Genomic DNA, 25,016 nt, shown 5'->3' on the forward strand with positions numbered 1-25,016 from the left:
TATATATATATATATATATATATATATATATATATATATATATATATATATATATATATATATATATATATATATATATATATATATATATATATATCAAAAACATAAAATATTCAAAAATAATATATCTAATATTTCATTTAAAAAGTATCAACCTTTTCCAAAATCTCATTTTCAATTGCAATTAAAGCTAATCCATTGACTCTCTCTTACAATGTAAGATACTTGATCGCGCAGGTAAAAATGTAAAATTTCAACAATTTCAACACTGAATATCTTTTTTTTTTTCTTTTTGTAAAGACGATAGTAATTGAAATAGTCGATTATTCTTTTCTTTTTACACTTCTCTAACCCAACCCAGATACATAATTTCTAGAAAATATAATTATAAAATCCTATTGATACAAAAAAAAAAGTTATATAAAATTATAGATATATGAAAATCTTGTTGATGTTGTTCAATAAATATATAGTTAAAAATAAATAAAACTTATCAAATTATGTATTACCGTAATTAATTGATGTTTTGCAATTTCATTCTTTGAGATTTAAAGAGTTGAAGAGATAGCCAAAATTAAAATTGCGAACTTGTTTGAAAACCAAAATTATCGAAAAATTGTTGACTGACTTCCGATCTTCAAAGAAATTGCCAAATAATTTTCCCTTACATATGCTAAAGTTATGAATTTATTCCAATTTATCTCTATGCCACCCTTCCATAATCATACCAAATTGCCTTGCCTAATTCTAGTCACATTCAAATTGATCTGCATATTTTTAATCATACTCAAATTAATAACTTCCATTCTTCTTTTCAAAAAATAACTCCCATTTTTATTTACATTTGATACTTTCAAGTGATTGGACCATGTAAAATTTTTACATAAAAAATACTATATATATATATATATATATATATATATATATATATATATATATATATATTCATTTTTTTTTACAGTTGGGCCCCCCAAATTTTGGGGGCCCTGTGCAGTGGCACTGGGAAGACATGCCCAGGGCCGACCCTGTTTAGATTAACAGTTAACATGTAAAATGACCAAAAAAGTATACATATATTTAATAATAATAATAATAATATAAAAAAAATTAAAAAATAAAAGTAAAGGGGTTTGTTTCCCCTCTTCTCCCACATCGGTGGGAGAAGAGATGAATGGAGCCTTGACGATCCTATAAAAGGAGCCTCAAGGCTCATTGTTTATTGATTACTTTGCCCACCCGCTGGGCAAGCAATAGTTATATTGTGGACCACGGTGCACATAGCAATGTGCACCCTGGTGATACACTCTCATTTGTACCTATTTTACTTGTGTTTTTATGTAGGTTTTATAGTTAATTGTGTGATAAAATGTTGTGTCCAATGATTATTTCCTTGTTTTCATATTTTAAATGGTATAATGCTTGGTTTAGATGTTTTTGATGTGTTTAGAAGTGCATTAGAACTATTTGGGAGCAAAAGCCAATTCAAAGGAGCCAAAGAGTTGTAATTCCCGCTACCATGGCGACATCTTGGTAATCGGACCATATCTCTTCCTATGAATATCCAAATGAGATGATTCTTGAGCCATTGGAAAGAAGACTTCAAGGGCTACAACTCTTATGAAGACATCAAAGTGTAGATCAAAAGGAAAACTGGTCAAAAGATCAAAGAGTTGTAATTCCTGCTAAATATGGCGACACCTCAGTAATTGAACCATATCTCAGTCTAGGAGTATCCAAATGAGGTGATTCTTGAACCATTGGAAAGAAGACTTCAAGGGCTACAATTCTTATGAATACATTAAAGTGTGATTCAAAAGGGAAAAGGGTCAAAATCAGGCTGCAAGTTAGAGCTTCGTCACAGGCGGATTCTCGCCGCGGCGAGCTTCATTCTCGCCGTGGCGAGAATCCCAAATTTTGGGCAGTGACGCTCTCGCCGCGGCGAGAATTAGGCTCGCCGCGGCGAGAGTTGCAGATCTGCGATTTTGCAGTTCTTTGAATTGCCATTTTTGCCCCCCATTCTCCACCCACTATAAAAGCATCACTTCCTATCAACCCTAACAAGCTTGGCTGCGGATTTGGACCAAAAATGAGAGCAAGGAAGAAGATTTGAAGCAACAACAAGAGAAGAGAAGAGCTTGGAGGCATCATTCGGGAGAATTTCTTCCTCTCTTTTCTATTTTAAAGCTTTATTGTATATTTGTTGAATTTATTTTAGCCATGATAGGCTAAGCTTTCCTTTGGGATTTTTGGATTGATAAGTGTTTATGAACCTATGTGCCTAGTTCTTGAATTGCTTGAATGAAATATCTATTTGGGTTTATTACTTGTGTTGTAATTGTGGCTTAATTTCTTGATGTTTGTAGTTAAGGATCCTAATTACTTGTTTCATTGCTAAATTTGTCTATGACTTAGAGCACCCACAATTGCACTTGATTCTTGTACCTCGAGAGAGGACATGTTGATTAAGGGATTTAATGTGAATAGCTCACGAGAGTGAGTATTCCAATTGTGAATAGCCCACGAGAGTGGGTATTCCATTTATTGCTTGTTCTTGATTATATGTTGTGAATAGCTCACGAGAGTGAGTATTCCAATTACCTTATTTCGGGATTGAATTACGAGAGTAATATTTCCCTTTTAGATTGCAATCATCCACACTTGTTTAACCCGAATGATTATTTCACTTTAGATTGGCACTAGGTGATTAAACACTTTGACCTCCAAAAATCCCGCTCTTAATCTCTTGTATATAAAAATCCGTTTGCCTTGCTTCATTTATTTTGTTTTCATAATTATAGATAAATACACATTGTTAACGTAGGAATAGCTTCTCGTGAATTAATTAGTAACTAGTGCTTAATACCCCGCTTCCCTGTGGATCGATAACCCCGGAATACTCCGGGTATTTGTTTGTACATAAAAAGTCTACGACCACCTGGTCCAAAACGACGTCGTTTCGATGTTAGTGGGCGCGGACGTGAATGACTTCAGGGAATTCATTTATCTATAATACATATAATCATTATCTAGAATACACAGAACGGAACTCATCCTCCTAACATTCGAATGCACAAACACATCACTACCTGTGTTAATAACATGAATACACAGAATATTGACACAAAATACACAGAACTCATCCTCCTAAGCATTCGAATGCACAAACACATCACAACATGTGTTACTAACATGAATACACAGAATGGTTGCGTGGAATACACAAAACGATTGCGTGGAATACACAGAACGATTACCTAGAATACACAGAATATTAACATAAATACACATACCGGCCGAAACGAGAAACGTGATTTCCAAAAAAATGGCCGGTTAGTTTACAATGCTCAAAACGACGTCGTTTACGTACGTGGTGCACGGTATAATTTGCCATGGGCAAGCGGATGGGCAAGGTTTTGAGCCTTGTTGGGTTCCTTAATTAAGGAGCCTTCAAAGGCTACTCTGGCTACAATTTTTTTTTTATATTAATGAGGGTGTTTTGGGGAAAGACCCCAAAACGCCAATTGCAAATGTTGCATTTTGCAGCGTTTGTAATAGTGGTTGCTGCTCCAAACTGTCATTTTATCAAACAATAATTTCGATGTTTTGATTGAAGTTAGAATGTTAAAATGGTGGATTTGTCAAAATTTTGGTGGATCTGTCATTTACTAAATATCTTCGAAGTCTAACAATGATTTTAAATATTAACCATTTTGCATGTTGTCGAGACATCAAGATATTTGGTCATAACAATAGTGAAGTTTGTGATTTTTTCCNTTGTTGAATCTATTTTAGCCATGATAGGCTAAGCTTTCCTTTGGGATTTTTGGATTGATAAGTGTTTATGAACCTATGTGCCTAGTTCTTGAATTGCTTGAATGAAATATCTATTTGGGTTTATTACTTGTGTTGTAATTGTGGCTTAATTTCTTGATGTTTGTAGTTAAGGATCCTAATTACTTGTTTCATTGCTAAATTTGTCTATGACTTAGAGCACCCACAATTGCACTTGATTCTTGTACCTCGAGAGAGGACATGTTGATTAAGGGATTTAATGTGAATAGCTCACGAGAGTGAGTATTCCAATTGTGAATAGCCCACGAGAGTGGGTATTCCATTTATTGCTTGTTCTTGATTATATGTTGTGAATAGCTCACGAGAGTGAGTATTCCAATTACCTTATTTCGGGATTGAATTACGAGAGTAATATTTCCCTTTTAGATTGCAATCATCCACACTTGTTTAACCCGAATGATTATTTCACTTTAGATTGGCACTAGGTGATTAAACACTTTGACCTCCAAAAATCCCGCTCTTAATCTCTTGTATATAAAAATCCGTTTGCCTTGCTTCATTTATTTTGTTTTCATAATTATAGATAAATACACATTGTTAACGTAGGAATAGCTTCTCGTGAATTAATTAGTAACTAGTGCTTAATACCCCGCTTCCCTGTGGATCGATAACCCCGGAATACTCCGGGTATTTGTTTGTACATAAAAAGTCTACGACCACCTGGTCCAAAACGACGTCGTTTCGATGTTAGTGGGCGCGGACGTGAATGACTTCAGGGAATTCATTTATCTATAATACATATAATCATTATCTAGAATACACAGAACGGAACTCATCCTCCTAACATTCGAATGCACAAACACATCACTACCTGTGTTAATAACATGAATACACAGAATATTGACACAAAATACACAGAACTCATCCTCCTAAGCATTCGAATGCACAAACACATCACAACATGTGTTACTAACATGAATACACAGAATGGTTGCGTGGAATACACAAAACGATTGCGTGGAATACACAGAACGATTACCTAGAATACACAGAATATTAACATAAATACACATACCGGCCGAAACGAGAAACGTGATTTCCAAAAAAATGGCCGGTTAGTTTACAATGCTCAAAACGACGTCGTTTACGTACGTGGTGCACGGTATAATTTGCCATGGGCAAGCGGATGGGCAAGGTTTTGAGCCTTGTTGGGTTCCTTAATTAAGGAGCCTTCAAAGGCTACTCTGGCTACAATTTTTTTTTTATATTAATGAGGGTGTTTTGGGGAAAGACCCCAAAACGCCAATTGCAAATGTTGCATTTTGCAGCGTTTGTAATAGTGGTTGCTGCTCCAAACTGTCATTTTATCAAACAATAATTTCGATGTTTTGATTGAAGTTAGAATGTTAAAATGGTGGATTTGTCAAAATTTTGGTGGATCTGTCATTTACTAAATATCTTCGAAGTCTAACAATGATTTTAAATATTAACCATTTTGCATGTTGTCGAGACATCAAGATATTTGGTCATAACAATAGTGAAGTTTGTGATTTTTTCCCACTTATCAAACCACTCCCTTCCATATGGGAGTGTAAATCGGGTGTCACTAGACTACAAAGTCTTTGGCATATATCTATATACTTAGAAAGAGCGATACAAAAATATGTTACAATTCAAAGCTAGAAATTAAATACGATGCTATTTATAGGTGTAAAAAAAAAAAAAAAAAAACACTAACCATTAACTTTATTTAACAACCAATAAACCCACTAACTTTATATTTTGAGTTGGTTTAATATTATAACATCCTATCTATAATAAAGCAAAATCCTTTGGTGAAATTTTCCCGCCCAAGATATGGCCAAAAACGCTGTCGTGTAGAATAGATAATCAAAAGTTGTTTCCAGCAGAAAAGAAAAAATAGTTATTAAATTCATATTAAATGCTGTTTACATTAAGCTGCGGATTCTAAGGAGGCTTAGTTTTCATAATAAATGCTGTTTACATTAAGTTACAGATTTTGAGGAGGCTTAGCCGAAATAATTCACGGCTAACTAAATACCTGAGGAGGCTTAGCCGAAATAATTCACGGCTAACTAAATACCATATTCATTTCCCAAACAAAAAATCCATGGATAATCCATACCATATTCATTTCCCAAACAAAAAATCCATGGATAATCCAACCTGCAATAATAATAGTACAACCTTATATCTGGATAATCCAACCTGCAATAATAATAGTACAACCTTATATCATAACCGTTGCAACCTTCCATTACAAATTAGATTTAATTTGAATCTAATTGAACAACATTTATGAAACATTATGATGGTTTTCATACTTCCAAGACATATGCTAATCTTTTCGTTATTCAATAACAGACTTTAATAACTTCAAAATCTATATAAACATTCCTTGCCAGATTACATAATCCATTCTGCATCACCCGTGAATCACCTTTGTATAGAAGAAATTAGTTCTCTACACTAAGAGCAGGCAAGATTTTGTTTTATAATGCCTGATCCATGATGATGAGGTAAATTTGTCATTTTTTTAATCTTTAATTTTAGCTGTTTGAAGTTATATGTATTTTTATTTATCTAGAAGAAATAAATTCTGTTTCAAACATGATATATGAGACCCGCAACTAATTCTTATGTAAAATGCTGTTTTGCCAACTACAGAACCGCCAGCTATTATAAAATGTATATGTGATGTTTTGCAATTACAGGACAGTTGAATGAAAATGTACGTGAGTTTGAAATAAAAAATCATTTCGGAATATAATAGCAGGTAAGCCTTCCAACAGAATTGCTATACAGCCTATACTCACAAGCCAAATTCAATTTTAAGCTTTTTTAACTGAATCTGTTTATGATGTCAAATTGATTATTAAAAAAAAAGCAATATACAATGGACAAAATTGCTGAAAATTTTGATTATAAAAAGCAAAATTATACAGTAGGGTTTAGGATAAAATCCCTATGCAGGATTAAATCTTCATTTTCTCTTTTTTATGCAGTTTAAATTGCTGAAAATTTTGAATGGAGTATTACAATCAAAATACCTTACATTTGGACTATAAAAATTTGACAGAAAGTGTAATCTTAATAGTAGAAGTATTTAAATATTTTCTGAACAGACTTTTTTTCCAGTATGAATGGAGTATTTCTAGCAAAATATCATAAAAACTCAATAGGGAAAATCAATGGATGACTCATGAATGTTACAATTTTTTAATGCATCTGGGTTTTACATATATTTTAGTTTACGAGAAGATGGAGCGCATTCGGTCTGAGTGGTGACCGAATGGATTAGAGTTTGTTTTGGGGCTGTGGTTTTTTTGTGGTGTTTGGATTAAACAAAATTAATATTTTTTTAGGTCCAAATAATCAGAATGCTTATTTGAAATATAAAATTGTGGTTGGGCTTCAATGAATGCTGTAAACGGCCCTATTTGTTATGGGTCAATCAATTTGTATTTTTTAATTTAAAATTTATTTATGTATACTATTATTGTGGCGTTTTAAAAAAAATCATTTTATTAATGGTGATGGTGATTAAAAGTAATCAATATTTAAATTTGAATCTATTTAAATTTATAAATTAACTTATCAATGCATTTTTGAGTTTTTTTTTTCAATTTAATTCGTTATAAAAAAAATTACATAATAAATATACCAATTTATAAATTTATTATATACAAAAATTGTATTAAACTTTAAATGTTATTATTGTATAAATAATTAATAATTAATTTTAATCCAATATAAAAGGTTTAACAAAAAAATTTAAGTATAAAGGTAAGTAGGAATTACAATACCATAATTAAAATTTGTGCTATATATGATTTCTAATTATTGTTATTGTTATGATATATTGTTTTCTTAAATTATTATAGGGCAAATAATTAAAGGGAAAATGGTAAACATATAATAGTAATAATAATAATAATTTTATTTTACAAATTTAATTTTTTTAAAAAAAAGAAAAAAAAATGAAAATCAATACACTACCAAAGGTAACAAAAGTTGATAAAAACGTATTAGTAAATAAGTTACAACTATTTCAATCATTTTAGTACATAGTTTGAATACATAATGAGGTCAATAATTAATAATAATAATACTTCAAAAACAAAAAGTAATAATAGTAATTAAAGGGAAAAAACTCTAAACATATAATAATAATAATAATAATAATAATAATAATAATAATAGTAATAATAGTAATAAGTCATAATATATTACAATGTGGGGATGATTCGATTGCTACAATAGTCAGGTATTCCAAACCATTCACTGACGCTAAAAGTACACTCTCCGGTGATGTTGTTAAGAAACTTGATCATTCGTTAGGACTGCTATTAAAAAAAATCAGTGTTTGTACACGGACAGTTATACGTAGCAGCATATAGAGTCAATAATTCTAAGGGACTCAAGTTTATGATTTGTAATGAGAGATAGTACTGCAAAGATGACTTGTGCGATGTAGTTTATAAAGAAGTATTCAATAAGTTGTAAATAAAATATTTTACTCATTTTATTTTAATGTTGTACTAACATTACTTATCAACAAATACAAATACATTCATATAATACAATTGATAACTATTCATAACAAAAATATAAAATTTAAGTCCGTGCATCGCACGGGGAAATTGCTAGTTGCATATTTAATCCTAAGTCAAAAATGTTAACTATTCTAATCATTTTCAGGATTTACAAAAATATCTGTAACTTGATACTCACCAACTTTCTGATTTTGTTATAATATATCAATATTGTGTTTATTGAAGTCATGATGAAAGACATGATTCTTGAATAACAAATTTACAGTCTGCTTGAGTTGTAAAAACTTTAAAATTTTTCTTAGCCAAATTGCTTGAGTAACACAATTTATTGTTGCTATGTATTCTGCTTTTGCAGTTGAAAGTGCTTGTTTGAAGAATAAGAAAATATAACAGAACCAATTTTTTTAGTCTCCACATCATCAGCACAATTAGTCTCAACATCACCAGCACAATCAGTCTCGATATCCAACAAGTTTCACAGCAAATAATGGAAGCAGGCTTTTGAAGAAAATACAAAAGAATATCATCATTCAAAGCTTATAATTACATAAACATAAATATAAGAAAACATTTTTTTCTGATTCTTTTGTATTGCTTGAGCACTTAATAACAATCTTAAACAGGGTACCAGTCATTCGACACAATCAAACACCAAATTTATTTGGATAAAGTCTGAACATGACATTAAAACATCTGCAGAGGTAAAATCAATGCTGGATGAAAGAAGCAATGCGGCTAATGAGATGTTTGGCTTTCTCTGAATAAGGATCGAAGATGTCAAACACATGATCCTCTCCTTCAACATTAATCAGCTCAATATCTCCTTCCCACCCACTTTTCTTCACTTCCTCAACATATCGAATTCCCACACCTTTCAGCACATCTTTCTCTCCCACACAGACAAACATCCTGGAACAACCCAACCCAGACAGCTTCGGAGCATTTTCCACAAACGGATTAATCAGGGGATTGTCGATTCCATCAGGAGCGGTCGGGTAAACGAAACCCCAGAGCCTTCCGGCTAAAGATTCAGTGTCGGCTTCGAATGAGCCCCAGAAGTATGGGTAAGATAGAATCGCACCTGTGATCTTCACTTCCCCGATTTTTCCAGCTCTAATCAGGGTGTTGTGGACTATATTACCCCCGGCGCTATCGCCGCCGATGAGAATCTTATCGAAGTTACCATGGTTAACTAACCATGGTTCTTTTACGCCGATTTTCTCCGGGTGCGCGTGAGAAGCGACCCACTGTAGAGCCTCCCAACAATCCTCATACGCGGCCGGCAAGGGGCTCTCCGGCGCGAGCCGGTACTCGACGGAGACGGCGACGGCTTGGGCCTCCGAGGCTAGAATGTTGAGGTAGCGGTGGTAGAGGGAGGAGAAGGCGGATTCGATGCAAAAGCCACCGCCGTGGAACCAGACTAAGATGGGGAGTTTTTGGTCAGCGGCGGCGAGCTTTGGGAGGTAGATTCTGGCGGAGATATGAGGTGAGATGGTGACGTCTTTGGAGGAGACGGCGGCGGATGGGTCTTCCGGCGACGGAGGAACAAACGGAAAGTCAGCGATCCGGTGGACGCGGCCGTCTGTGTAGACTATAAGCATTGGAGAGAAATCAAATAGCACGGCATCCTTGTTCAGAGCCGCCATAGTCTCAGACTCTCAGTATAATTAGGGAGCGCAATTATGTGAAGGAGAAAAGGATAACACACACCAATACACGGAATGATTGAAGTGAGAAAATACTACTTTAATTATACTATCAAATTTCATTCTCAATTTTTATTTACTCTATTAAAATTAAAATTGTAGGGTGTGTTTGGTTCATAAGTTTAACTATCATATGTATGTATATATTTTATTTATTTAATATATTTTTATATTTACAATATAACCCAAGTATATATAATTAGATTAATTACCAAACGCTAACCCTTCACTTTCAAAATCCTATTCTAAATTATGATTCAGTTATAAATATTGCTGCTAATCCTGCTATAAGTGTTTTTATTGTTTAATTTTGTTTATTAACCGTTCTTACTGTTATAATATTTAATGAGATGTCTCAACTTAATTATGTAAGTTGATTGTTAATTATTTATGGAATTATATAAGATAATAAACAATAATACAATTATATTTATTTCTAAACAAGTTAACGAGCGAAGTCGTGACTTGTTTTATTTTATTTTATATTTTAATGTTATTATGTTTGCATTGTGGTGATATACTTATGCAATTATGTACGGAGTATTAGTTTTGTATTAAGTATGTTTGTTAAATTATTTATATCCCTATTAAAGTTTTTAAAAAGTCTTAACATGTAGACTTTAAATAGACTCAAAGTAGGATTTACTTTAAAGCCTTTTTAATAGCCTAAATATTAAGCAGGCTTTTAAAAATGTTTTAGGGCAGTCATGCCAATTGTAGGCTCAGGCTTGAGCCTAACAAAAAGCCTACATACAGGCTCAGGTCCAGGCCAAGGCTTTACATTTTTGTAACAGGCCCAAGCCTAATTTTCTCAATCGTTATACCCTTCACCACGGTGCACATAGCAATGTGCACCACGTACGTAAAACGACGTCGTTTTGGTGTTAGTAGACGCGGACGCGAATGACTCAGGGAATTCATTATCTATAGTACACATAATCATTATCTATAATACACAGAACGTTTGCCTAGAATACACAGAATGTTTGCCCAGAATACACAGAATATTGACACAAAATACACAGATGTTAGTGGACGCGAATGACTCCAAGGAATTCATTATCTATAATACACATAATCATTATATAGAATACACAGAACGTTTGCCTAGAATACACAGAATGTTTACCCATAATACACAGAATATTGACGCAAAATACACATAACTCATCCTCCTAACATTCGAATGCACAAATACATCACAACTTGTGTTAATAACATGAATACACATAATATTTACACAAAATACACAGAACTCATCCTCCTAAACATTCGAATGCACAAACACACCACAACATGTGTTACTAACATGAAATCACAACATGTGTTACTAACATGAATACACATAACGATTGCCTATAATACACAGAACGGTTGCCTAGAATACACAGAATGATTGCCTGGAATACACAGAATATTAACATAAATACAGAGACCGGCCGAAACGGGAAATGTGATTTCCAAAAAAACGGACGATTAGTTTACAATGCTCAAAACGACGTCGTTTAGGTACGTGGTGCACATTGCTATGTGCACCGCGGTGCACAGTATAATTTGCCTAATTTTCTAAAACTCGGCTTGGCTCGACCAATTTCACCACTATCAACAGGTTTCTAAACACTACTATGAGATTTGATTACTCCATTTAGTATTGTCAAAGAGGGTCGGCCCAGCCACCGCAAGCCTAATATCTTGCGGGCTTTTACAAGCCGGTTCTCCCCACCGCGGGGCAAGTTCGGGTTGACCCGTGAGCTTTGACCCACTTTGATAGTATTAACCCCCTTAATTAGAAAACTCATTTCCTAATAAAATAAGAGTTTCATTCCATTATTCCCCCATCCTAATTTGCTTATATATGTTTTTGTTCATAATGGTGCTTTGGATATTTTTATATTAGAATAAATTGTCTTAATTTTTTGTTCTTGTATTTTAAAAAACCTTTATTTCCATTATAGGATCATACAATCATACATAACCAAACAACAATATTGGCAATCATTCCAATTCCACCCTACTACCAAACATGCCAAATACTTTCACCAAAACTCACTACCATTACCAAGTATTTGATTCCTATTCTGATTCCGATTCCGATTTCCATGTGCGAACCAAACACATCCTTAATGTTGATATTTTCCTTGAAACTCATATTCTCATATGATGAAAAATAATTAATCCTATATTATCACATCAAGGAGTAAAAGTGATGAAGTAGAAACATAGAGTCCATGTAGTAGAAGTGTAAAACTCCCGTAATAAATTATACCATGGACCAATATTTACTTTGCATTTTGGATCATGGTTAAAAATGACTTTCAGATTATACGTTTACCATTAACATATTATGTTTCTTTTGTTAATAAATTATGCATATGTACATAAATTGAAGACACATAAATTTTTTTTTTTTTTTTTATCTATAGACACATAGGTGGTGTTTGGTTAGGAACTTTTGCACCTCACAATGAGGTTTTATACACATCATCTTGTTTGGTTGTCTACTTTTGTTATCCTACTATTGGAATCAAATTGTTTAGTAATTACAAAACTCATTATCGTTTTATTTATCTACTTTTCAACAATGGAATAAAAAATAAAAAAGAAAAAATATGAAAAATAATAAATAAAAATATAAAGGCCAGTATCGATGCATTAAATATAGTACATACACACATATGGATGTGTATATATATAAGTATTATATATTTCTATATATTTATTTTAATTAATTATTTATTTATTTATGTATTTAGTTTGATTCCAACTCCTATTTACTATCAAACAAAGTAACTCATTCTACTCAAATTCATTACCATTACCAAGTATTTGATTCTCATTATCATTCCAATTCTAATATTTGAACCAAACACACCTATAATATGTTAACTAGAGGCACATTCCGAGAATGATGTAACAATAATTTCACCATTGGCCAAATCGTAAAGTAGTCGTCGACATGCTTGGAGCATAGAAAACAACAAAATGTTGACACAAACTCATGCAACAATCTCACAAGATAAAACATGTGGCACTGACCAAACGGATCCAAAATTTTAGAAGCGCGTTGAAAAATATTACAATGACAATCACCCCAACACTGGCCAAACATAATACACAAAACGTTAAAGTCACATTGGAGTCTAATTCGTAGATTGACCCTGAAATTTCATCACATTTATTGTAAGTTACAAGGAATGCACGCTAGTGGTGCTAGCGATGCCGATATTATGGTACATGCAACTGAAGAGGTATAAACAAAAATATGATTTGGACAAATTTGGATATGAACACATATGTTCCATTTGCAAAGACCTTCCAGGCTAGGTGATCTCGTTTGTAGCTCGTCAATTCTCCTTAAGTAAATCATCTACCAATCAAACATCAAGCGGACGTGTAGAAGGTAGTGGAGGTACGTGTAATGAAGAAGGTTTTCCTTGATCAATGGGGGAAAAGACAGTGAAGCGAAAAGTCATTGAACGCTATACCGACAATGATGATGATGATGATATCCAAGCATTGTTACAAAAACAAATAGAAATGTTAGAAAGATATCAAAAAATGAAATTGGAACATGACGAAGGGAATGAGGAGACTTCGCAAACATATTCAAAAGATATTGAATTGAGACAATATGAAATTCGATTGATAGAATATGATATATTGATGAATGACACATTAGAGATGACGGAGGAGCAACTTGCTACACACATAGAGTATTATAATAATATTAGACAACGTAGGCGAACTGCAACGCTGCCATAAGTTTTTATTTATATTGTTTTAAATGTAATAGATGATTTTTTTTTTTGAAAGAGCCAGATGATATTTTTTTAAAAAAAAATTACTTATTTATAATTTTATATTCTTGTAATTTTTTTTTAAAATTTTAATGTAATATGTGATTTTTTTTTCTTGTAGTTTAATTTTTTTCTAACCGCTTTGTAGTTCAATTTTTAAGTAATTAGTTTTAATTTTTAATCAATTAGTAGTTTAATTTTAGTTTAAAACACAATTATTTCATATATTTTAAAAAAATATTCATATAAATATATATACAAAGAACAGAATGATTATTCATATAAATTCAATCTCATTCTGTTCTTTTATATATGTGTATGTGCCGTTGCAGCAACGGAACTATCCGTTGCTTTTTAAGTAATTAGTTTTAATTTTTAATCAATTAGTAGTTTAATTTTAGTTTAAAACACAATTATTTCATATATTTAAAAAAAATATTCATATAAATATATATACAAAGAACAGAATGATTATTCATATAAATTCAATCTCATTCTGTTCTTTTATATATGTGTATGTGCCGTTGCAGCAACGGAACTATCCGTTGCTGCAACGGCAGCAAATATGTTTTTTATTTTTTTTTATTATTTTTTTAAATTTTGCCTATATATATGGTAGCTTAATACTTCTTCTCACATATATCTCATTCATATTACTCAAATTCTTACACTTCTACATCTATATTTTTCTTACTAGCAAAATGTCATCACTCCCTCTTAATTGGCATCTCATGGATGATGATAGTAGTGATGATTCAATTGGAGAAGAAATGATGGCAAACATGTTGTTGTTGACTAAAAAGCTACTTCAAAAACGTCAAAGTTCTTTCCAATCGAGAAAGAAAAGACGATATTTCAATAGCAACCATGAGTCAAGCCACGATCGTTTAGTCACTGATTACTTCAAGGAGAGGACTTCACAAACATTTGCAAAAGATAGTCAATTGAGAGAAGATCAAATCCGATTGAGAGAATATGAAATTAAAATGAGAGGATATGAAATTCAATTGAGAGAAGATGATATATTGATGAAGGACACATCGGAGATGACCGAGGAGCAACTTGCTATACACATAAAGTATTGTAATGATATTAGACAACGTAGGCAAACTGCACCTCCGCCATAGGTTTTTATTTATATTGTTTTAAATGTAGTAGGTGATATTTTTTAAAATTTCCTTATTTTTAATTTTATTTGTAATTTTATATTCTTGTAATTTTAATTTTAATGTAGTATGTGGTATGTTTTTCTTGTAGTTTAATTTTTATGTAATTGGTTTTAATTTTTAAGTAATTAGTAGTTTAATTTTAATTTAAAACACAATTATTTCATATATGTATGAAATAAAACAAAATATACATAACAAGAACAGAATGAGATTGAATTCAATCTCATTCTGTTCTTTGTTAATATGTGCCGCTGCAGCAACTATCCGTCTATATATATATATATACGTGGGCGTGCTCCCATGCGAACTGCCGCCCAGGAAAGAAATGAGAACGATTCACAGTTGTCCACGTGTCTAGATCAACGAATGAGATGTACCGTGAATTTTCTGTTGTACCTTTGCATCAGATTCCATGCTTCCAGATAAGCCTTTGCCCCTTCCACCACCATTTGAGTCTATGGAAATACATTATTCCAGATTTTTTGAATTCTCACCTCCCAAATTTTCCAACACACAACAAGGAGCTGACAAAAGGATATTTGATCCATTTTCTTCAGATTTCCTGTGGTCTATACGGGCAGCTGATCATCATTCTGTACCCAAACATTATTCAAGCCCCTGTAACACTTCTTTGCAAATTCACAGTGAATGAGGAGATGTTCAATTGTCTCTAGTTGATTAGAGCACAAACTGCATTGATTTCCTTTCCACCAGAACCCATTCATAGTAGTCTCAATCCTATTACACAAGTCCTGAGGCAGTAGAAAGATACTCATTGCATAAGCAGGGATAGCTTGGAGAACATTCTTAATTAACGTAACACTTCTCTCCCTGCTTTTGATAAAAACCTGCTAGTCCAACTATTAATTCTGGCCAACACCTTCTCCTTGATAAAACCCAGAATCTCGTTCTTCCTCCTGTCAATAAGAGATGGCAGACCTAAATACTTTCCACTTAAAGAACCTTCCGGTATGTTCAAAACTTCAGTGATAACCTCTTTAGAGATTCTGTCCACATTCTTGTTGAAGAACATAGATGACTTAGAGAGATTGATGGACTGCCCAGAAGCATTACCAAAGTTTGTGAGAATTGATTTTTACAATGTTGACTTCTAGGGAATTTACTCTACAAAATATGTAGCAGTCATCTGCAAAAAAGATGTGAGATAACCCTAGAGCCCCTTTTGCAATAGAAATACCATGAATTTCCCCTGCTTGGACCTCCTTGTTAATCAAGACACTTTGACATTCCATTACAAGAATAAATAGATAGGGTGATAAAGGATCTCCCTATCTTAAACCCCTCCTACGCATAATAGGTCCCAAGCATTGGCCTTCAAGAATTATGGAATATTGCACAGACGTCATACACACTGAAATCATCTCCATAAACTCCTCACTAAATTAAAACCAAGTTTAACCAAAACCCCTTCCACCAAACTCCAGTTTACTCTATTGTACGCTTTGCTCATATCAAATTTCATCCCCACTGCCTCCCCCTTCCCTTGGGTTTTCCTATTCAGATAATGATGGGTTTCATGGGCAAGAAGAAGGTTGTTAGTGATTAATCCACCTGGGACAAAAGCACACTGTGATTCAGAAATGAGTTTATTTAAGAGAGGTTTAATTCTGTTGGCAAGGGTTTTGATAGGATTTTGTACAAGACATTGCAGAGAGCAATAGGTCTCAAATCTGTTATAAAGACTAGCTTTGAGACTTTAGGAATTAGGGTAATGTGGGTTGAGTTTGTTCCTGGAGGTAAAGTTTTGGTTCTCCTAAAATTTTCGCAGAACTCAAGCACATCCCCCACTATATCCCAGTATTGATTTCCCCACCTTCAACAGAATAAAGATTCTGGAAATAATTAGCAATCTTAGGTTATTAAGATCATTACCTCTCTTAGCCCAACCGCCCTGTTCATTCTTCAATCTGGTGATATTGTTGTTGATTCGTCTCCTCCGCACCGAATTGTGGAAGAATGCGGTGTTCTGGTCGCCATCTTTTAGCCAGAATTCATTGGCTCTCTGTTTCCAAAAATCGTTTTGGTGTTGGATTGCTCTCATATGTTGAAACTAAGCTTCCTTAAACAAATCACAACCATGTTTATCAGTTCTCTTTCTCATAAGCTTCATCCGTCTTTCCTAGAATTCAATCCTACGCTTGAAATTCCTTGTGAATAGTTTGCCCCAATGACAGACTTCATCACTACACTTCTCTATACGCCCTAGAATATCCAAGCCTTTAGAAGAATGTCAGCTCAAGATGACTACTTCACGGCATTGGTTCTCCCTAGTGTTTGCTCAACAACTAGTGCATGTTTGTATTCTGCATTTCCTAACATTAACAGTACGTTTGGTTCACGGAATGAATTTTAAAGGAATAGGAATACTATTCCATAAGAAATAGAATATGAATTGTATTTCAGCGTTTGGTTCGCGGAAGGAATAGACTTGGGAATTGTATTCCAGCGTTTGGTTCGCGGAAGAAATAGAAATGGAATATATATTTAAAAGACATAAATGCCCTTGTACAAAATAATAATAATAATAATAATAATAATTATTATTATTATTGTTGTTGTTGTTGTTGTTGTTGTTGTTATTATTATTATTATGTATAATTGCAGCAAAACGTTTTGGACTCCATTACCATGACCATACAAGCACATTATATGCAAGATGATTACAAAAATATGCATGAATTGGGATATCAAAAATTTATAAGGAATATTACTAATAACTATACAATAATTGGAAGCATAGAGAATAGAAGACTCAAAAATAAACCCTAAAAACCTCCGCGTTTACACTCTTAGAACTCCCTTCCCCAAACGGCCGCTCAAAGTCGCCGCCCCAATCTTCCCACTCATCTTCCGGAATCCGCATGATCTCCTCGGCGAACTTCTGGTCGTGAATCCAACGGTGAAGATCGTCTCGGATTTTCTTGAACTCCGTCACCGAAAGCTTCTGGTCATCGAGCTCTTGCTGGAATTTCACAAGCTCCTGCGACAGGGCGGCGGTGTAACTCAGACTTTCACCGTCGGCGGCGACGGTGGTGGCGGATGATGACGGTTTGTGGTCAGGCGGTGTCGCCGGGGGATCGGTGGAGCTGGAAGGCTGCAGGGAGAGGGAGGCGTTTAAGGCTTCCTGGAGTTGGAGGTGGAATGCAAATTCGAAGTCGGACTCCATGGCTTCCGCCGCCATGAGTTCACGGCGTTGCACGGTGGCGAGAGCTTGGAGGTCGTCGGAGTTTGTACCAACCGACATTATACTGCGCTTTGTTTGGTGATCGGTGATGCGATGAGTTTTAGGTTTAGGTGTGCGAGTGTCGACAGAGAGATGATGCGATGAATTCAATCTGAAAAAAATGATGCGATGAATTCAATCTGGAAAAAAATGAGCTCTAAAAATTTTTAGGTTTAAATAAGGGTAAAAAAGAAATAATAAAAAATACCTATTCCTGAGCTCTCAGGAATAGGTTAATACCTGGGGGGGCCCTAGTAATAGCTATTACCCTTGCAAGGGTAATAGTTCATTCCCAGGAATAATATTCCTGGGAATACAATTGCGAACCAAACAACGGAATAGGTTATTACTGGGAATGCTATTTCATTCCCTACCTATTCCGTGAACCAAACAACCCATAAATGGTGTATTTTGTTAACACTAATAGTGTAAATAGCACCAACCGCACCTGAACTCTAATATATATATATATATATATATATATATATATATATATATATATATATATATATATATATATATATAATTCAATTCTCATGTGGTGGGTTGTTTTCCCGTGCGGTTATGCGGTGGCTTTAGGTGTGTAATTTTCTTCTTAAGGTACGTAATTTTCCTTCTTAAGGTGCGTGATTTGTATGCTTAAGGTGCGTGAGTGTTGAAACTTGTAAACAACCTCTTAATGAACTTCATAGAACTTTTCCCATTATTCATTCGGAGTGCCTCGACCTCAACCCATTTATTGTATAGACTATTGAAGTCGCCATTTCAATGTTTTCTCTGCCTAGCTCCTCACCAGTAGGTATGTCTCATCCTTTACTCCATCTTTTGGATTTGTATGCACGTAAAGTATGGGTACGTTTATTTACGATTTTGACTTTGGTTTTGGTTTTGTATGATGTAGAGAAACAATGGATGATATTCAAGGCAACGAAAATCTGTATTCCGCAAATCCAACAATGGTGTTTCAAATATAGCGCTGGGCCGGTTGGTTTGGGTCACGATGAGGCAGCATCTCCCTTGCCCAAACTGTACTGGAGAGTGAGGTATCTCCACTTGGGGAGATGGGTGGCAGAGATTTGCTTCCCTCACAACCGTGCTCACCTTTGGCTAGACACATTTGACAGTTATTAGTTAAAGATGGTGATTACTATACTTAGTATTTGAAATAATAGTACTAAATTTTGTAACCTCCTTTTAAAATCTATAATAATAATAATAATAATAATAATAATAATAATTCAAAAATCTTAATATAGTTTTCCTAATATAATTTCCCTAATATTAATAATTAATAATATAATATAATAATAATAGTAATAATCCAAAGTCTTAATATAAGTTCCTAATTAAATTTTCCTATTAAATCCATTTATATCGGTAATTACAAATATTGTATTAAAAAAATTAGCATGATTGATATTAGCTAATCAATTTCCTAATAAAATTTCTCTAATATAATTTTCCTATCATAATTTAATTAATTGATACTTTTCCTAATATATCTTACCTAAAAAGACTTCATTCTCTTTTTTTTTTTTTTTTATAATACTGATTCATATGTTAATCCGTTTAGTATGGTAATCTTTATAGGTAATTAACATATACAATTTACCATCTAAATAACCCAGGGTAATTATCAACCCTATTTAACATCTAATTTTATTACGGTAATTAAACATAGAGAATCCCTTCTTACGAAGTTTTTTTTTTTTTTTACTTCAATAATATCAATAATATCAATTATGCACAGATTATTACACGGATAAAATTAAGCTAATAGTTACTTTTGAATAAAATTTTAATAATTATGGTAATTAAGAAATTAATTCACACATTATAATGTTATTAAACTGTTTTTATACTTGCAGTAATATTGATTTTATTTAATTAATTAAGGAAATTAATGGTACACATATTACGGACATAATTAAATGAAATTAAACATACACATATTATGTCCATAGTTAAAGAAAATTAAACATACACATATTATTTTATTAAGAATAATATATACTCCTTAATTACTATAATTATTTAGATTACATGGACGTCATAATTAGCATAATATTAATTAAGAATAATATATACCCCTTAATTACCATATTGTAATCATAATAAAACGACCTCATTTTATTGGAATTAATGATAAATTTTTCTGTCCAGGCCATAAAGGAAATTAAATAAACATACACATATTACGGTGGAAATTAAAGGAAAATAAGAATACACATATTACATCCATAATTAAAGGAAATTAAACATACACATATTACATCTATAATTAAAGGAAATTAAACATACACATATTGCGTACACATTACCAACATGTATTTAACACTTTAATCTTACTATGGTAATTAAACGTAGATATTCCCTTAATTTGATTATAGTATATTTTTGTTACTTAAATAATATCAATAATATCAATTAGTCATGCTCTTCCTTCTATTTTTTGTTTAGATCACTTTTCTTAATATAATTTTTAAATAATTAATTCCAACACCAATATACAAATTTTATAATTTCAAATAAATGTAAACTTTCAAATATTAGAATTGTTTATAATTTCATCATTAATTTTATTATTTAAATATATAATAAAAACATTTATTCGTGCATCGCACGGGTAATTACTAGTTATTATTATATACTAATAAACCACTAAAACTTAAAACAGATCTCAGCCTCCCTATCTTTCGTTTCTCCCCTCTATCTCTCGCCTTCCAAATCTGATCTCACCACATTAAAACACAATGAAGAAGAAAGCCCAGAAGCGCAATCGTTCCACCATCGTAGAAGAAGAAGAAACCAGATTTGCTCTCACGCCGTTGTTCTAGATCTGATCTCACCGCTACACAGTCGCCATTCCATCGAAGAAGAAGAAGAAAACTCGATCGTCGTTCTCAAGAAGTATGTTTGTTGCATACATTTCTTCTCCAACCAAGCAACCTCTTCACCAGATCCACATATATACATACATCTTTTTTTTTTTCTTTTTTGAAATTTAATCATACGGATTGTTTTTGGCTCATCAACGATATCTTCGAGAAGCTCGCCCAAGAGGCATCTCGACCTGCTACAACAAGAATCCGACACTCACTTCCCGCAAGATTCAGATCGCTGTGAAATTGATTCTTCGTGGCGAATTGACAAAGCACGCCGTTTCTTAAAGGCACCAAAATAGTCACCAAATTTACAAGTTCTTTAATGAAATTATTTAAACATATGTTTCCTTCTGATATAATCCGAATTAGGGTTAATAGCTGTAAGGTAGCTTGGATTTGGGTTTAATTTCAGATTATAGGGTATTCATATCTATCTTCGACTATCAATATAATGAATCGATAAGCATTTTCAAAATAAATAATAATAATAATAAAAAGAAAAATCGTGAATGTATATGGTAATAGGCCAATGAATCATACAAATGGTGCATCTTAAATGCACCATTTGTATGATTTTTGGTGACATAGACATTCATGCTTTTTCTTTTTCTTTTTCTTTTTTATTATTTATTTTGAAAATGCTTATCGATTCATTGATAGTTGAAGTTAGATAACAATACCGTATAATATGAAATTAAACCCAAATCCAAGCTACCTTACAGCTATTAACCCTAATTCAGATTATATCAGAAGGAAACAAATGTTTAAATAATTTCATCAAAGACCTTCTAAATTTGGTGACTGTTTTGGTGCCTTTCAGAAACGACGTGCTTTGTCAATTCGCCACGAAGAACCAATTTCACAACGATCTAAATTTCGCGGGAAGTGATTGTCGGCTTCTTGTTGTAGCAGGTTGAGATGCCTCTTGGGCGAGCTTCTCGAAGATATCGTTGATGAGCCAAAAACAATCCGTCTGATTAAATTTCAAAAAAAAAGAAAAAAACGATGTATGTATGTGGATCTGGTGAAGAGGTTGCTTGGTTGGAGAAGAAATGTATGCAACAAACATACTTCTTGAGAATGAAAATCGAGCTTTCTTCTTCTTCTTCGATGGAATGGCGACCGTGTAGCGGTGAGATCAGATCTGGAACGACGGCGTGAGAGCAAATCTGGTTTCTTCTTCTTCTACGATGGTCGAACGATTATGCCTCTGAGCTTTCTTCTTCATTGTGTTTTAATGTGGTGAGATCAGATTTGGAAGGCGAGAGATAGAGGGGAGAAACGAAAGATAGGGAGGCTGAGATCTGTTTTAAGTTGTAGTGGTTTATGAGTATATAATAATAATCTACTATACTAATAAGAGCCAAAGAGAGTTAGGCCTAAAATGGATAGAAAAAATGGCGGTCAAATTATTTAATCAAATGGATGGTTCAGATTAATTATTTAATCAAATAGATGGTTAAGATAATTCAGATTAATATTATTATTAGAGATTACCTAATTTAACCTTACTTTTATGATTATCCGTTAAGTTTTCCGTTAAATATTCTCTTCTCCGTTAATATTCCGTTAACTTTTAACTTACCCATTAATTTCTATAAGAAAGGTCTTAAGTTCGAACCTCATCTCAATCAAATTTGACATAATTAAGTTTCTCACTCTATTTTACTCTTATTAAATTAAATAAATTAGTAGCTACAACAAAAAATGATACATATGTATTTCTTTAATTTAGAATTGTGTCTACAATACCTTTATTTGAAAAAATTATTCATTATCAAAAAATTAAATTAAATAAGAGAAATAATTTCATTAGTTATATTGTCTTTATTTTCTCTCATGCAAAGATTCTTACATTTAAATTTATCAATTGATATTCATTACATTGTCCATTATCTTATTTTTACAATATCTTGTAATTGAATATCAAAGTTATAGTACAAAATAATGTTATATATTTATTTACCAAGAATTTTATTAATACTATGAAATTTCTTTTAAAATAATTTGAAGCTAATTATATTAACTACTTGGGGATTGGTTGACAAAGAGAATACTCAAATAATAACCCAACAAATTGAAGCAGAATCACTCTATTTTACTCTTATTGAATTAAATAAATTAGTAGTTACACAAAAAAATGATACATATGTATTTCTTTAATAGCATGAAAAAAATAAAAAAGAATAGTTTGAAACCAATCATATTAACTACTTGGGTGATTTGTTGACAATGAAAGTACTCAAATAACCCATTACCCAGCAAATTGAAGCGAGAAACTACCTTTAATTTTAATATCTTTGGAATACATAATATTTTAAAATTTCAAAATTTCAATATCCGAATTGCAAATAACACACTACCAACAAAAAGGAAGAGATGAAGACAATGACAATGTTACTCAAAAGAGAATTAAGAACACTTAGAAAAATTCAAATTAAAAGTAGTATTTATTTAGACTATCATTTTTAGACCAAATATTTAGACTATCGATTTTACAAGGTTTCAAACATTTATTTTAGTAATAATTATAATGAATTTTCTATATTATCTTGGATTCATATACTTTGAGTTAGATATTTAAATAAAAAAAAATTTGACATTCAATTATCCATGTATAAACTTCTCCTATATAATCTTGCATTGATATACTTTCAAATATTTATTTAAATACAAACATTGGGCATTAACCCATTCGCGCAATGCGCGTATAAAACTAGTTATGAGATAAAGAAAGGGAGGGTGTGGTGATATATACAGCACAGATTATGAAGCAAAGGGTTATCAAAGGAAAGGGTAATTAATTTTAATTCTAAATGATTTTTTTATCCAAATATTTGATATTACAAAAATGCCCATTAGTTTGGGCGGGAAAACATTTTCAGACACTCCTATTATTATATATACTAGTGTTTTACCCGTGCGATGCACAACAACAATTATGATATGATGAATTAAGGGAGAAATTTACAAAATAGAAAATTATTGTAGAATTGTATGAATGAAACTATGATGAAATATTATAATAACATTTCACAAATTTTAGAAAACCTTTTTGTATACAATGTTTAGGGTGTTGTGGAATTATTACTTTGGGTGTTCTCCTTATCAGTTATTACAAATCAAAATCTTCAATCCATTTAGGTTGGTGACTCTTGAAGCAGCAACATTTAATTGTCCATGACTAAATACTGGTCTTTTCAAAAAGAGGCCTATGTGAGAAAGTGATTGACCTTGATTCTTGTTAATCGTCATTGCATAAAAGACGAAGTAGCTCGATCGTTGCCTTTGTTTACATACTTGAATAGATATTTGATAGATCGAGATTTGAATACTATAATATACATCATATAGTAATCTATATATATATATACATATTAAAAATACGCAAGATTAAAATATTTTGAACCATAATTGAATTGCATGGTATAATAACTATAATTTTTTTTTTTTAATAATTATTAGTTTTCGTGTGACTATTTTGTTAATATATGTACATAAATAATCTTGTTAAGTATTGTAATAGTATGTTAACTGATTTATAATTTTTAAATAAATAAATTAATAAATATATAAAAACATATATAACCTACAAACACACAACCGTATAATTGAATAGCATTTAATTACATACATTAACATAATATAGTCATATTTTTTAAAAATACTATAATATACATCATATAGTAATTTGATTGTTGATTTTTTTTTGAATATTATCATGAGAGGAATTTAATTACGTACATTAACATAATATAATAATATTTTTTTGGAATACTATAATATACATCATATAATAATTAGATTGTTAGAATTTTTTTCGAATATTATCATGAGATGAATTTA

At 32.2% G+C, this 25,016-nt stretch overlaps 1 protein-coding gene across 1 annotated transcript; it reads right to left on the reverse strand.

The window, feature by feature from the left end:
* Positions 1-8,868: 8,868 nt before the first annotated feature.
* On the reverse strand, positions 8,869-10,082 carry LOC116014906 (2-hydroxyisoflavanone dehydratase-like). The gene has a single exon (XM_031254864.1). It carries the CDS (start codon positions 10,013-10,015, stop codon positions 9,077-9,079), a length of 939 nt encoding a protein of 312 aa, XP_031110724.1. The 5' UTR covers positions 10,016-10,082; the 3' UTR covers positions 8,869-9,076.
* Between the last annotated feature and the right edge of the window lie 14,934 nt (positions 10,083-25,016).

The sequence above is a fragment of the Ipomoea triloba genome, chromosome 4 (genome assembly GCF_003576645.1).
Source record: "Ipomoea triloba cultivar NCNSP0323 chromosome 4, ASM357664v1".
Taxonomy (NCBI): Eukaryota; Viridiplantae; Streptophyta; class Magnoliopsida; order Solanales; family Convolvulaceae; genus Ipomoea; species Ipomoea triloba.